Below are 16,051 nucleotides of genomic sequence, written 5' to 3' on the forward strand. Positions count from 1 at the left end.
TTAGTAATTATATAAAATTGAAAACTGTGGTTTCTAATTTAGCTAAATATTTGTGTATATATCCTAATGGAGCTAATTGTGGGTGTGTGTGTTTTGTTTGTGCATGTGAACTAATCCACAATCTGTTGGTGATGCTTTAAAGTTTCAGTTTAAAAATATTCAACTCTTACCAAAACCTCTTCTCATATACAAAGCTGCAAATTTGAGTCAGAGAAATTTAAAGTTGCAATTTACAAAAGCAGAATTTACATTAATTCTTATCTGAAAGAGCTGCTTTCAAGACAGAAAAATGTGCCAATTAACTGCCCTGTTCTTTGTAATTAGTTGGCTTCTGAGTCCTGATGAAAAGAAGCCTTAAGGCAGAATTTGCAGTAAACAGGAAAGGAGAGAATCGTATAAGTGCTCGTATATACTCTGTGACACCTATGAATTCTCACTGATGGGAGTTTTTGGCACAATTTTCTAATCCAATATGAATGTTGCTCCACAGCAGCCAAACTGGATGTCTTTTCCAGTTTCTTCCAGCACCAAGAAAATTTAGCTGATCAATTTCAATACAACACATACCTGGAAATACTAAGACCTATTTATCATCTTTTTTTTTTTTTTTCTAATTTAAGGTAGTTTCCAATGATTAAAATAATCTGGAGGATTTCAATTATTACTTTCAAATAAACTCTGATGTGAAAAATGTGATGACCACGGCATTTCAATAGTTATTAAATCCTAGGCATACCGAACATCTTGTCAGGGTGATTCATAATTATTTGAATTTGTCATGCCGTAGTATGTACACGGCTATAGATACTAAACAGAGTAATTAAAAGCTAATTTCAAATCTCTAGTTTTTCTTCAGATGTGTGCTAAGCTTCCAATTATATTAGCGGGGATTCTGAGCACTCGAGAAGGGAACTGACATTGCAGATAGGAGGTTCTGTTATTTAGAGGAATTCATCTTGGAAAGACAATGTTATTTTACTTTATAGTTAGGTAACAGTAGAAAATACTCCTATGTAAGACTTAAATCAAAAGGGTCCATAAAGGGTGGTATAGGATCTCCATTTTCATTGCTGTTAGAATAAGAGAAAATAAATCAGATCACCTGAAATCTACTTTAGACCAATTTTGAGGGTAAATCTTTTAAAAAGGCAATGGCTCATTGGGCATGGGGTGCCTTCTGCCATGAGTTAGCAAATGCGTGTCTCCATTAGAGGTCTATAAGCTATGATGCTATATACATACTGTACATGTTGGCTCACAAATTAGCAGTTATTAGTCAGACTGTACATGTCAAAACAAAACAAGTTTAATGTTGCTATACATCTCAAAGACAACCTGTGCCTAGAATCAAGGACTGACCCCTAATACAGGTTCTCTGTTTAAATATGTGGCCCAGTAAACTAAATTAAATGTACCAAACAAAACTGGGAAAACTATTCTAGACATTCTGTCAATTTTGCTAACGCTATTGAAGGTCTTCTTGGCTTCGGCTGGCTTGTTTTCCGGTTTCTTGTTGGGTTCTGGCGTGGTGGCGCTCTTGGAGATGGTGGAGAGAACTGGGTCTTTTGAAAGATTCGGGGCATAATTGGCAACAGCCACTGCATAAGCATTGTTCTGTATCATCACAGAGGCTTTTTCTTTTTTCTAGTGAAAAAACACAAGAAATAACAGAATGTGGATTAAGACTTCTTAGTATTTTCCAAACTCCAGTTTCAAATCCTGAAGAAAAGTATTGTGATAAGCATCATTATACATTAGAAAGAAGGAATTTAGGGAAATAAATGAAGTTAATTAAGTCCTAAAACCACAAGGGTGAGGAAATCCCCTGAGTAAATCAACGGTACCATTTTCCTGGAGAACAATTTCTTGTTGTTTACATAGAATACTTAAAAATATAACTTTAACAAAATGATACAACATTTTTGACTCTTATATGTTACTGAAATATTTGTTGAATGAATAAGTGAATGAATAAATGAAATATAGAAATAATTTAACAAGAGGAATGATCATCTGCAGTGAATGCTCGCAAATTTTGCACTGAAAATTTAATTTCTTTAATTTCATAATAGGATATCTTCCCTTCATATCAAAATCCATATTGGAATGCTTTTACTCAACGGTAGAATATTGTATCCATATACAGATGGTAGGGTAATAAATACTGAAGACATTAAAGGAAGATGAAACACAAACGTTTGGATTTCTGCCTAGCTCACCTACAGCCTGTTTCTCCTTAAATTTCCCTGTCCAGTTCTTACCCACTCTGATCTGGGCCACAGTTTTCTCCTGCCAGAACCAAATAGCATTCCTTTGTGTTTTTCCAGTTGGGAGATAATTAGTCAAACTACAGCCCCCATGGGGATTTTTTGACTTAAATTGGATGGTGTCATTTCTGAGCTTAAGTCTCATGTAAGAGACCGTCTCGTGGAACTTAGAATGAAATCAACACTTCCTACCATGGTGTATTTTTTTAATTCATTATACATCAGTCTCATAGAAATCACTTGTATTCAGAGGATTTTTTTGCTTGGTTCCTTTAGCTATGCTACCTCTGATAGTGACAGAGTATAAAGTAAGTAATAGGGATTTACTATTTACTAGTAAGACAGGGATAAAACAAGTAATTAAATAGTTAATCCCACTAAGGAATTGTGATTAAAGAAAAAAGTGTGAGATCCCTGCAAGTTAATGATCACTCTAGAAAGCAGGTTGGCTTAACCACAAAACCAACCAGGCTTGCTTAGCAAAACCAAGCAACAGAAGGAAGAGACATGCCCCCAAACAATTAAACAATTGTGGCATGAGACCCACATCCTGCCCAGTGAGCTTAATAAATTCATGATTCCCAGGACACACTCCTCTGAATGCACTAAAAACAAAAATATAAGGAGAGGGTAACATTATACTAAAACCTGAGATGATTTATCATTTTTAGCATGTGTTGCCAGCTTTTTATTCATTTCCACTGTGCCATGACAATCCAGGCTTGACCACATAGGGACAAGAAAACTCCCCTTCCTGACATGGAGGAGGAACTAATTATGGAAATAACATGTCTGTTCAAAAAATGAGGAGTAAGGTGACCTTCACCCCCTCCCCTCTCTCCCTTTGATTATAAAACTGTAGCCCACTAAGTCCTTGGGGTATGGTACCCTCTCACCTGCCCACTTTTAAGTCTCATGAACACCTTATTCTAATGAATCACTTCTTATCTATCACTTTGCCTCTCACTGAATTCTTTCTGCACATAGACATAAAGAACTGGAGCTCCTCAGAACATCTGAAATGCCACCTACTGGTTTTACTTCCTCATCCTGGAATGGCTTCTCTCCATCCCATTTTCCCTATGATCAGTCTCCTCTCATATTATGGCCTTGGTTTAAATGTTATTTCCTCCAAAAGGATCCTCTAACCACTCTATCTAATGCCATCCTTGCTCCCCATCTATACTCTTTCAGAGCACCTAGTTTATTTCCATCATGGCATTTTTCGAAATGAGTAAATTCTTTCTTCAATTGTGTGATTATCTGATTGACATTCTTCTTTTCTTATTAGCATCTAAGGTCAGTGAAAGTTGGTGCTGTATCTGTCTTCTTCACCATCATAACCTTAGCCTGATTCCTTCTATGAGGTAGGCACATAGCATATCGCCAAATTAATGAAACCTGAAAATATTTGCTCAACATTAAATAACACTATTTAATAAAACCTGAAAAACTATGTAACTGTAGCTCTGTACTAATATAAACACACTATTAGTTACCTGAATGCAAACAAATTTGAGGTAGCAATGAATTAAGCAAATTCATTTGTACATAGTTGACCTAGAACAATTGAACTAGAACAGAATTTTGAGTGTCAATATTTTGAATAAGTGAGTGAAAGTCACTCAGTCATCTCTGACTCCATGACAATACAGTCTATGGAATTCTCTAGGCCAGAATACTGGAGTGGGTAGCCTTTCCCTTCTCCAGGGAACCTTCTCAACCTAGGGATCGAACCCAGGTCTCCTGCATTGCAGTCAGATTCTTTACCAGCTGAGCCACAAGGGAAGCCTGAGAATACCGGTGTGAGTAGCCTATCCCTTCTCCAGGGGATCTTCCTGACCCAGGAATTGAACCGGGGTCTCCTGCATTGCAGGCGGATTCTTTACCAATGGAGCTATCAGCAAAGCCCCACGTAGTGTAAATGAACAGATTTAGAGGACCAATTGACCTACAACAGAATTTTGAGTATCAATATTTTGAACAAGAATTCTCCAAATGTTCAAGTGAAATAAAAAAAAGGTGTCTGAAATTTCAGGAGGATCTGTAAACAGGCCTGCATTTCCTGTTCTTCACTGTCATCTGGTTTCTCCCTCACCTCTTTCCCTTGCTGATAAGGCATTCTTCCAGACTTGCTAGGAGCATAAAAGAAAAAGGCTGAGAGATTATCATTTGTAGCTTTATGAAAGTTATAAAATGTCTTTTCCCATGTTACATATGGGAAAGCATATAACTGTAGTAAAGATAACTAACACCTTATGAGCACTAGGATATGTCAGGCTGAGTGTTAAGCCTAACATGTCATTGGTGATAAAATTCACTACTGGCTAAGAAACAAGTTCTAGGTTGTAACTCCAAGTTACACAATCAGAAATGGAAGCTAAAGAGGCTTTATGACAGGACCAGGTCTCCTGTCTAACAAGTGACTGAAAAAGTACACAAACTTAAATGGGTGTGGTTTCCAAGTCTCTGCTTTCAACAGCCTGATATGTGACTTTATCTTTGGGGAAGCTGTGTGAACCCTGGGAGTGCTTCTTCTCAAAACGTTTCAACTGGAGTTTATATCACTAGGTCAGTATTCTAAAAGACTTCAACCCATATGTGTTTAACCTATGAAGTTCTAACATATAGTGTTTATATTATTGCAATTATATCTCAGTATCACTTAAAATGACATTTAATTGCAGTTATCGAGAATTTGGACCTTGGGAATGTTTTTTAAACTCTCCTTGCTTCAACTTCTAGTTTTAAAAGAGAGATAATTATACCAAAGCCATACTGAACTGTTGTGAGGATCAAATTTAATCTAATGTGCATTTGAATTACATTGAAAACCATAACCATTTAGTGGAGTGTGGTGCTGGTTATGGGCTTTCCAGGTGGCTCAGTGGTAAAGATCTGCCTGCAGTGCAGGAGACTTGGGTTCCATCCCTCAACTCAGGGTTGGGAATATCCTCTGGAGAGGGAAATGGCAACCCATTCCACTATTTTTGTCTAGGAAATCCCCGTGGAGCCTGGTGAGCTACAGTCCATGCGATCGCAAAGGATAGGACATGACTTAGCAACTCAACAACAACAAAGATGACTGTGGAAGAGAGATGTTCAAGTTGGGTCATGAGTTACGGCATAGGGTTAGTCATTTATACAACAAAAACATAAAATGTAAAATATCCTTTGTTGTAAGAGGAATCTACAGATAGAAACTGTACTGCTGTTGCTGCTAAGTTGCTTCAGTAGCATCCGACTCTGTGTGACCCCATAGACGGCAGCCCACCAGGCTCCCTTGTCCCTGGGATTCTCCAGGCAAGAACACTGGAGTGGGTTGCCATTTCCTTCTCCAATGCATGAAAGTGAAAAGTGAAAGTGAAGTCTCTCAGTAGTGTCCGACTCCTAGCGACCCCATGGACTGCAGCCCACCAGGCCCCTCTGTCCATGGGATTTTCCAGGCAAGAGTACTGGAGTGGGTTGCCATTGCCTTCTCCGAGAAACTGTACTAACTCTTACCAATACCATTCCTGCCCTCCACTTGAATTCCCTTCAATTGTACATAAATACACAGGAGACACTAAAAAGATTTAAGAAACTCTAGAGCAGAAGCATCAACAAATCAGAACAGATGCTCTGACCAGTCTGAATGGACATCAGCTATAAAAACCCATAAGGGCTGTACTAGTCTATATCAGCCTAGTTTCAATTTTTTATATCTATACGTTGATGTTTTTTATTTCATCCCAACCAGTGATGGACATTAAAATAAGGAGTGTTAAGAATCATTTTAACATATGTTCAAAACTTTTCTTATCATTCCAAAGGACAGAATTTCATCATAATTTCTCTTCACTGTTCAAAGTATAGCTTCAATTTCTGAATATCAGTATAAACTTCAAAGGTAGACTCAAGAGCTCAAAAAGATGATGGGTTTTGGCTTCAAAATGTTCCCTTGTAACTTGGAAACTTGAGTATTTTCAAACCCAGTAGCAAGGAAAGTACAATGGCCATGAGTACTATTTCTAGTTGAAACTCAGTAGCTGGCACCTATAATTTCATACCAATTTACTGAATGAAGGTCAGGGCATCTCATAGGGCTAAACATCTATTCCTAGCCACAGCTCTGTAAAGCCTTTCTAACTCAGACTCTTATAAGACCTTGTTTTCAAGGATATAATAACTCCCCTTCATTATGTTTGAAAATGATTATCACAAATCTTTCTTAAAGCAGATTGTTCCTACAGATTTAAACTTTAAAACATGGGTATTGGTGGGGGGAAACTGTTAAAATCATAGCTGACTTCTACTAATTCGTAATTTAATTCTCCATGCAAGATAAGTTGCTTCAGTCATGTCCAATTTTTTTGCAACACTATGGACTGTAGCCTGCCCATCTCCTCTGTCCATGGGGATTCTCTAGGCAAGAATACTGGAGTGGGTTGCCATGCCCTCCAGGGAATTTCCTGACCCAGGGATCAAATCCACGCCTCTATATCCCCTACATTGGCAGGTGTGTTCTTTACCAGTAGCGCCATCTGAAGTCCAACTTAATTCTAAGATCTTCTAAAGCAGAGTAGATAGATTAAGTCCACATAAGTTCACATAACATGTTCTATTATTGTTAATTGTAAGACACAGATCTGCTAGTAATAGTATCAAAGAATATTCATACCCTAGGCCATTACTAGTAGATATTACCCTGTCCTTTTCATTACTAAGTGAAAGTGAAGTCACTCAGTCATGTCCGACTCTTTGTGACCCCATGGATGGTAGTCTGTACCAGGCTCCTCTGTCCATGAGATTTTCTAACTTCTATTTAAAAGAATCAAGTTTACAGACATCATGCTATGAAGTCTTCTTTGAATATCAGGCAAACCTCTGATCAAGCCAGATGATCAGCATGCTAACTACTTGGGCCACATCATTTTGACCCCACATACCAATTTTACTTTATTTATTTCAATCAAGCCTTGACTTATGCTAAAATCCTGAGACCCTTGAAAACAAACAGGGCAATGAATTCTATTGTTACATGAAAATACTCACTGCCACGAGATGTATTTTTTAAGCTTGTGTCCCTAGATAAATTTTGTTTCTTTTGAGAACTAGGTCAGCCCTAATAGCTCATACTATCTAATTGCTTACAGACTAATTTTACTAATTCCATATGTCTACTCTAAGGTTCTTAGGTAAGTCACCTATACATTTTGATGAATAAGGCCAGATATGGCTGAAAATATAGGTAAAGAAAATAAAGTTAAGTGTGAAGAATAAAACCAAATGGAAGCAGGATGAGGGAAATGAAGGCAATCTGGCACTGCTCATTTCTATTAATTTTAAGTGACTTTATTCATTTTGCCACCAATACAGGGATAATTATCTCACCAGAATTCTTACCCATTATATTTCACCAGCCTTCTCCACCTATATGTGCCACATATACTTAAGACATAAACTATCCAAAAATGAAATCAGGTTACTTTCACTCCCAATCTAATCCTGTACATCCTCCTAATCTGTGAATGATACCCTGAACTGTATTTCCTAACCTGTGAATGACACCACAATTGAGCGAGCGGCTCATAATCAAGCCACACCGGTCCCGAGTAGGGTCTGTTTTATACTGACTCAGCTCAAAATCACATCTATTGAGACATAATAACCTACTGCAAAAGCACCCCTTCTGTGTGCTTCCACACACCTCAGTGCTTGTCTCTATAGTGGCACATGAAACACTTTCATTTCTTTTCCTCTTTTACTTAATTGTAAGCTCCTTGAAGGCAGAGATTGGGCAATGTAGAGCTTCTAGCAAGTTCCTGGCACAGTGCAGGCTCAAAAAAATGTCTGCTTCATGATAAATGAATGACATCTACTGGAATGATATACATAAGTATATTCAGTGCATATAACCATATATTTTGTAGAGTAAAATAAGTATTTATTAGATTAACAGAAATAGATTCTAATAGTGTGTTCTACAATTATATTATCTAATTATCCCTACAGTCCTCAATTGCACCATTTATAGATGTAAAAGACTAGGAAATTAATAAAACAAGCTCAACTGCAAAATAACACTCAAATTTCCACATATGTGAGGGAATTGTTTTACTTGTGATTGAGACATATACAAGAGAAGTGGGAAAATATGGTTATACACTAAAGCAGTAAATGATTTAATTTTACACATTATCCAGGGAAAAAAGAAAATTATGCTGCTATAGAGTCTGTTGATGCTGTTACTTAAGTGGAATGAGAAGGAATTATAACATATACTATTAAACTTCCTATTTTTTAAAGGATATTTTATAAGAATCAGAATATCCTGAGGTTATTACTTATTAGAGTGTCCAAATAAATACTTAAAAGTTCAGTCTGGGAAACTCCTGATTATAAAAATCAAAATGTCTCACACCATTGTGGCAAATCAATCTCGGTTTTCTTAGAGTATTAGATAAAATGATGCATTAGTAAATTGAGTAAACACTTTAGCTAAAATGTAGACACTTAGTACTGAAATGACCTGCATATAAATGAAAATAGCAATCACAGTTTCAGAGTCGGAAAGAATCTCACAGAGTGTTCCTTAGCATAAGGAAATGGAGCTCTCATAAATATAACACTAAATACAAGAGTTTTTGGAGAAAACCCCAAGTTTCCAAAGTGGCAAATCTATGCTCTTTCTATATACAATGTTGCTTTTTTACAGTCATTGCGGCTACTAGAAAGCCCATTATTTGTAAAAAAACAACATGCTCCCTGATTAGATAATGGTATTGTTAACTGTCTGCTAACCATCCTAAGAAAAGTGATACTTACAGAAGATTGTTTGAAGGTTATACAGTCCATCCACTTCTCTAAGTACTCTAAAGTCTTTCCTTGGATAAAATTGTGCCATGGGAAAGCTATATACTTGGACCATATTAGCTTAGCTCCTTGAAGAATTGCCTTCACTGAGTTGTAAGTTAATGTAATGCCTTCAGCTTTTATTGAAGGGGACTACAAGAAACATTAATATGAAATTAATTACTGCATTTATTGGGAAAATGCTGACATTACTTGCAATAGCACCCGACTTTTTCTAATATAGTGGTGGCTTAGTTGCTAAGTCGTGTCCGACTCTTGCAACCCCATGGACTGTAGTCTGCAAGGCTCCTCAGTCTATGGGATTCTCCAGACAAGAATACTGGAGTGGGTTGCCATTTCCTTCTCCAGGGATTGAATCCGGGTCTCTTGCATTGCAGGCAGATTATTTACCAACTGAGCTACAAGGGAAGCCCTTTTCTAATATAAAATCCTTATTATATTGTTTAAAACAGAGAATTCAGTATAGGATTTTTTTTTTTTCTGAAGAAATTTATACTTCCTTTTTTTTTTTTTTTTGTTAAAGGGAAATAAGCTTCCCCCTATGGTTCATTCTCATAGCCAAAAAGCTTAGAATTTGAATCTTGGCTATTCTAGCTATGGACTGGGCTTACTGGGTAGCTCAGCTGGTAAAGAATCTGCCTGCAATGCAGGAGACCCTGATTCAATTATTCTGGCCTGGAGAATCCCCATTGACAGAGGAGCCTGGCGGGCTACAGTCCATGGGGTTGCAAAGAGTGGGACACGACTGAGTGACTAAGCACAGCACACAGCACAGATATGGACTACAGTTAATATTCTGGCCCAAATGGAGGACATATTTGCAGTCTATTTTCCTTCACCCTGATTTTCTACTTCTATTTATATAATATCATAATAATTTAAGTACATACATTCGTTTGATAGACTGTCTGCAATGCTTCTGGAACAAAGGAGGATCTTAAAAAATACAAATAGATGAATACAAACACTTGAAATATGATGCAATGTGATTACCATGGAGTGAAATCCAAAATAATGGCACAGTTCAGGTTAGTTTGGATATTATGGTGCTATGCCTGTGTTTTCAGTAATTTAATATGTAGTGTACATCTAAAAAATATGCTTTTCTTGGCCAGTGTAGAAGCACTGACTCATATTTAGAAATAAACACAGTCTTAAGAGAGTAAAGGTATATTTTAAAAGTTAATTCAAAAAGTTATGTGCTAAACTCTATGTTAGGTATTAGCAGAGAAATAACAAATAAGACAAAACCATTCTCCTCTATATCATATAACTTACTGTTAGCTTTGTTTACAATAAAAGTATAATGAGGTTACATAAAAGGAATTTGTGGCAAGCACTGTAAAAGCATAATCAGTTCAGTTCAGTTCAGTTCAGTTGCCCAGTCATGGTGGCAATTACATACAATTGGATAGATCTTAGGGAATAAATAGTTAACCAGTTAGGAAAGAAAGGAGAGGGCATTTTAGCAAGAGGGATCAACATATCTGATGTCATGGAGATAGGAAGAGGCATGGATAGTTGGGGATGTTTTTCATGGCTAGAGGAAGAATGAGCATGGACTTCAGATCTGTTCAGTCTTGGATTTGCTGTTTATTAGACGTGTGATCTTGAGCAAATAACTTTACTTGAGAATCCTATATTCCTCATTTTGACATGGAGATATTCCCAGGCACATAGTAGTAAGTGTACAATAAACAGCAAAATATTTTCTTATCATTCATGATATAAACAAATGTATCAGAAAGCTATATATTGGGGCCATATTAGCTGAGATAGCTTGAAAAATTGCTTTCAGCAATTCACTAAAGAGCTAAAAAATAAATGATCATACTCCTGTTTTAGAAAGATACCTCTGGAACTACTGAACAGAACGGATTAAAAGGAGACATGATTAGAGATAATGAGGAATAAACAGACTGAAAATAATGAAAGGTGGAAAGGGCATGGCCTATGGACATACACATAGGAAAATGGACATTTGACAGATGGTTAGATCTCAAGGGATGCTTTCAAGTTGTCAGTATGTGAAACTAGGTTTTGCCATGAACTGAGATACATATGAAAAAAATAGGCACTTAGGACATTTTATTTTTTGGTTGCTTGCTGTTTCTTTCATCTTTTAGAAGAGATATGCAAAGGTTGAAAAATCATGTTCATGAAGAACATGGGTACCTATTGGATACATGAACCTGAAAGTTAAAAGAAAGGTATAATAACTGTGGAAAGTAAGATAAAGGTGTGGGCTGTGGTTATGATTTGGTTATTTTACACCACATTTATTGAAAACTAATATGTATAGTAAGCCCTGTACAAAGGGCCAAGGATAAATGATTTATTAAATTAAATGTGGTCATTGTTACCATAAACTGTGAAGGAGCTAGGACTTAAGCATGCAATTATAAGCTGTAATAAAGAATGAAATGTAAAAGAGCAGGACACTATACATACTTAAAAAATGATCTAATTTTTCAGGGGTCAGGGGAGCAAGTGTTCAGATATTTCCTGAGGATCGGGCTTCCCTGATAGCTTAGTTGGTAAAGAATCTGCCTGCAGTGCAGGAGACCCCAGTTTGATTCCTGATTCATGAAGATCCCCTGGAGAACGGATAGGCTATCCATTTCAGTACCCATGGGCTTCTGTTGTGGCTCAGTTGGTAAAGAATCTGCCTGCAAAGCAGGAGACCCAGGTTCGATCCCTGGGTTGGGAAGATCCCCTGGAGAAGGGAACGGCTACCCACTCCAGTATTCTGGCCTGGAGAATTTCATGAATACTATAATCTATGGGGCAGCAAAGAGTTGGACACAACTGAGCAATTTTCAATTCACTTCACACTGGTATTTGTGCTGAGGATGAGTAGGTTTTATCTATTTAGAGATAATAAACAGTAAACAATGCATAGTGTGGCTGACATTCCCACAAGTATTTACAGTAAAATCCTTAAAATGAGAATCACGTAGTAATAGCAAGAACAAAAAAATAAATTTAAATGACCATCTTTGGGGATAAACAAGAGCAAATGTTAGGTGGACTGGACATACTCCAAACTTAGGTAAAGAATCTCAAAGAATAGAATGAATAGTGGCAGCTGTCAAGATTTAAGGAAGGAAGGTGATATTCTAAGCCCTTTTTTTAAAGGCCTGCCAGAAGAGAAAAAGTTGCTGACTTGAAATAGAGTCTTGGAGTATAATAGTATTCAGTGGGTTCAAAGGGAATCCCTTAATAAAAATGAAAAAGTATCTGATTTGAAAATGTAGAGGCTGGAATCCTTCAGCTACAGGACAATAAATGGAAAGATAACCTGGTAACAGTGAGCTGAAAATTAAATTGAAAGTGAGAGCATACATTTTACAAGCAACGCTTTCAAAAGCTTGAATGGAAAAAGAAGAAGAATGGGGAATCTGAGGATCAGGGAATGGGAGACAGAATCTGGAGAGAGTTTTGCTTTTGGCTTTATGGTAAATTAAGTATATTAGGCATCATCAGAAATTTACAGGAAGCAGGTGAAAAAGAGAAGATGGCTTTGAAGAAGTAAGAGAAGAAAATAATAACTGATGGTTTAATATTGAAAAAGGAACAAGAGGAAAAGGAATCAAGAGATAAGGTAGCAGAATTAGTCTTGAGGAAGGTTCCGGAAGAACTTGGGAAGTTGAAAAATTAGATACTTTCATATATGAAAAGGCATAAATAAGTGAAGTTGAGTTATTTGATCCTGCACTAAATTTTTAGATTGATAAAGTTTTGTTAACTAATTTAACACCTGAGGCAAAAAGTAGTGTACAATCTTGTGCAAGATCACAGAGCAAGATAAGCTTTGTCTTCTAATAGAGGGCTCAAATGTAGCTTGAAAATGAAGCAAATGAATTTATTTATCTGTTTGCGAAAACTAACCTTAAAGATCATCAGAGCACAATCTACATATAAACTGTATGTTAAATACATATTTCATTTTTCAAACATACAATATTAACATGAGTCTCTGAGTGATTATCCTCAGAGACAAACTGATACTTGCCAGTTAACAAACCTTAAATAACTTTTTATATATGCTTTTGATTGACAGATCATTAAGTGCATTTACTCATGTTTACTAACTCCAAAAACGGCTTTCTCCAGTCTGGTTCAACTAAAAGCATCCCATTTTGGCCTATGGATAAAACCTTTGTATTTCAGGAAAATTACTGTTTTCCACTTAATTAAATCTAAGGAAAACTAAAACAGAGTAAATTGCACTGATTTTTTTTTTTTAGGCAGATGTGCTAGTTTGAGGCATTCCACTATGTATCCTTTTAGTTTTAAGAACCTGGTTGTTTCCAATAGGAAAAAACCTCCCAAAATGTATTTGAATCATGAAAATGGATGAGTACCCCCTGATAAATTTACCACTGTAAAGTATTAAAAGATCTTCCATGTAGGCAAAGAAGTCTTGCCATTGGTATTACACTGCCAGATTTAATAGCAAAAATCAATTTATTCTTTTATTCAACAAAACTTTCTGCAGTGCCTACTAATTGCCTGACACTGTGTTTGGCACTCCAGCTATGGAAAAGTGGTTAACAACAAGCGAGGAGCTTGATGTATGTTCCCTTTAACTATAACCACTGAACTTGAAATACTTATAACTTAAATAATACAAATTTTGTTAGTTGTTTTCCTGCAAATTAGGTTGGAGCATAAATGATTTCAACCAAGATTTATCTGCACTATATGTGATCTGATATGTGGATAAACAAATCTAGTATTTGTCTGTCACACTATTGCTTTTAGAATGCATTATCAGGAATCTGATTTTTTACGCATTTATTGGTACTTGTATTTTCCAAGTTCAGGGGTTGAGAAGGCATATTATTTGATATGCCAAATCACAATGTCAATTTTATTGGCACCTCAATGCATTAAAAATAAAGTATCAATATATTTTTACATGGATTTACATCACAAACCACTATTTATCTTTTTTGGTGTATTTGCAAAGCATTTTATCTTCAAAAAATGTTAGTAAGAAAGTGCATGTGTAACTTATATAACTTAAAAGAAGTAACTGCATAGATAGCAATGAGAAAGCAGTATACTATATAGGGAATGAAAACATAAATCAACAATAAAATGTGATGGGAAAGGTGAAATAACCTAAAAGTTAAAGCATGGAAAATTAATCAGATTTTCTTTACTATTTACTCATTGACTATTAGTATACAAAATGTAGCTTATAAAATGAAATAAATCAGCACTTGTTAAAACTTTTACAGTTTACAAAGTTAAGGGAAAAGACTATAATATCAATGTCAATATCATATAAATTAGAAAAAAATTATATTCAAATAACTGAAAAGGAAAATCAGCAAGTATATTCCTCCAAACTTAATGAAAGGGTATTCAGGTAGATACTTTGTTGAAAAGAAACCCTCCAAGTAGAACTTTTTATTATTACTGAGAAAACTTTGTATCTCATTGTGATGTATACAAAGGCTCCTCTTAAGGCTATTTATCAATGCACAAAACTCACACTTCCTTCAGTACCTGAAACTGAAAAATAGACATCAATAATTTCCAAATCGCTTAATCTTAAAGATAAATATTTTTTTTCTCTTGTGGACTAAATGAGCAACTGAACATGTCTACGCATTCCTACCTACTTACTTATTCCATACAACATGGGAGAGATTACAATCCTGTGAGTTCTTTTACATCCAAGCAACAGAGATGATACCCCCATCTCTGAAGAGTAACTCTGAAGAGTAACTCAGCCCACTGATAGGGCCTGAGATTCTGTAATTGGTAAAATTAATGCCCACTTTTCTTTTCCAAATCTTTTTACTGGAAAGTGGTGTGGTTAAAGGCATGAACTTAATGGTCAGGCAGATCTGGGTTTAAGTAAACATTAACTTGTGTGAACTTGGGCAAGTAAATAACTTCACTAAGCTATACCTTCTTCATAAAAAAAAAGAGGGAGAATTAAAAAGAGATCCTAGTTAAAAAGTTGTAAAGATTATATGAGAGAGCATATGTAGAAAACTTAGCAAGTGCTTGACACACTGTCAGAGCTCAACTGATGCTAGGAAATGGCTTTAACAGAAGTAATAATACCAGCACTCCTAAAGGATTTCATGCAAGAGCATACTTTAAAAGAAAGCTTTATGTTTGAGTGTTCTTAATGTCAAATTTAAGGAAGAGTATCTGTTACAAGCTAAATGGGTTGAGGGATTCGCTTAATCACAGTTAGAAGGAAGTTCTCACTTACCTTGTCATTTACTACACTCTTTCCATCCCAAGCCCATCCTCTTTTGGTGAAGTAATTAACAGTTGCAAATTCAATTAGGGCAGAGAACACAAATGCATAGCAAACAGCAATAAACCAGTCCATGGCAGTTGCATAAGCCACTTTGGGGAGGGAATTCCGAGCACTGATGCTTAGAGTTGTCATTGTTAGAACAGTTGTTACTCCTGCAAAAAGATAGGAAGCAAAAACATCAACAAATACCAGCACGATAGCACTGGAATTTTTTTTTTTTTTTTCAAAAGGTACTTTCATTGCCACCTTTAGCCACTAGAAAAGCAAACAAACAAAAGTCTTCTGAAAGAAAATACTGCAAAGTTAATTATCATCAATGGTTATTATATTTTTTTGAAGTGATGACTCTGAAATGCTTTGCTTTCTCATTTTTGTTTGTATGAATCTCCTTTTCCGCTTTAAGTACCACTGAGGTTAGAAAGACTGGTGAAACTGAAGTAGAATTTCTGATGAGGAAAGCAGGTACTTGAAATTGACCCACTTCCCATTAACATTAATTTAAAAAATCCTTCACAAAACTTCACATTAATTTGTTCATCATTTATTTGACTCATTCTAAGCAATGGACCAGTCATCCACACTAGTGATCACAACAGAACTGTGATTAAGAAGTTCTTCATTCTAAGTATAGCTAGGC

General features: G+C 36.0%; 1 protein-coding gene across 3 annotated transcripts in view; it reads right to left on the reverse strand.

The window, feature by feature from the left end:
• Window positions 1-1,347: 1,347 nt before the first annotated feature.
• Window positions 1,348-16,051, reverse strand: part of GABRA2 (gamma-aminobutyric acid type A receptor subunit alpha2) — a 156,540-nt gene continuing 141,836 nt past the window's right edge. The window contains exons 8-10 of one of the 3 annotated variants that reach the window (XM_068975087.1): window positions 15,364-15,566; window positions 4,592-4,594; window positions 1,348-1,644 (exon numbers count right to left, since the gene is read on the reverse strand). In XM_068975087.1, the coding sequence (XP_068831188.1) occupies window positions 1,348-1,644; window positions 4,592-4,594; window positions 15,364-15,566 (503 nt within the window). Of the gene's footprint in view, window positions 1,645-4,591; window positions 4,595-9,074; window positions 9,255-15,363; window positions 15,567-16,051 lie in introns of all 3 variants that reach the window. The other 2 variants (XM_068975086.1, XM_068975088.1) reach the window with 2 other exon arrangements.

The sequence above is a fragment of the Capricornis sumatraensis genome, chromosome 7 (assembly GCF_032405125.1).
Source record: "Capricornis sumatraensis isolate serow.1 chromosome 7, serow.2, whole genome shotgun sequence".
NCBI lineage: Eukaryota > Metazoa > Chordata > Mammalia > Artiodactyla > Bovidae > Capricornis > Capricornis sumatraensis.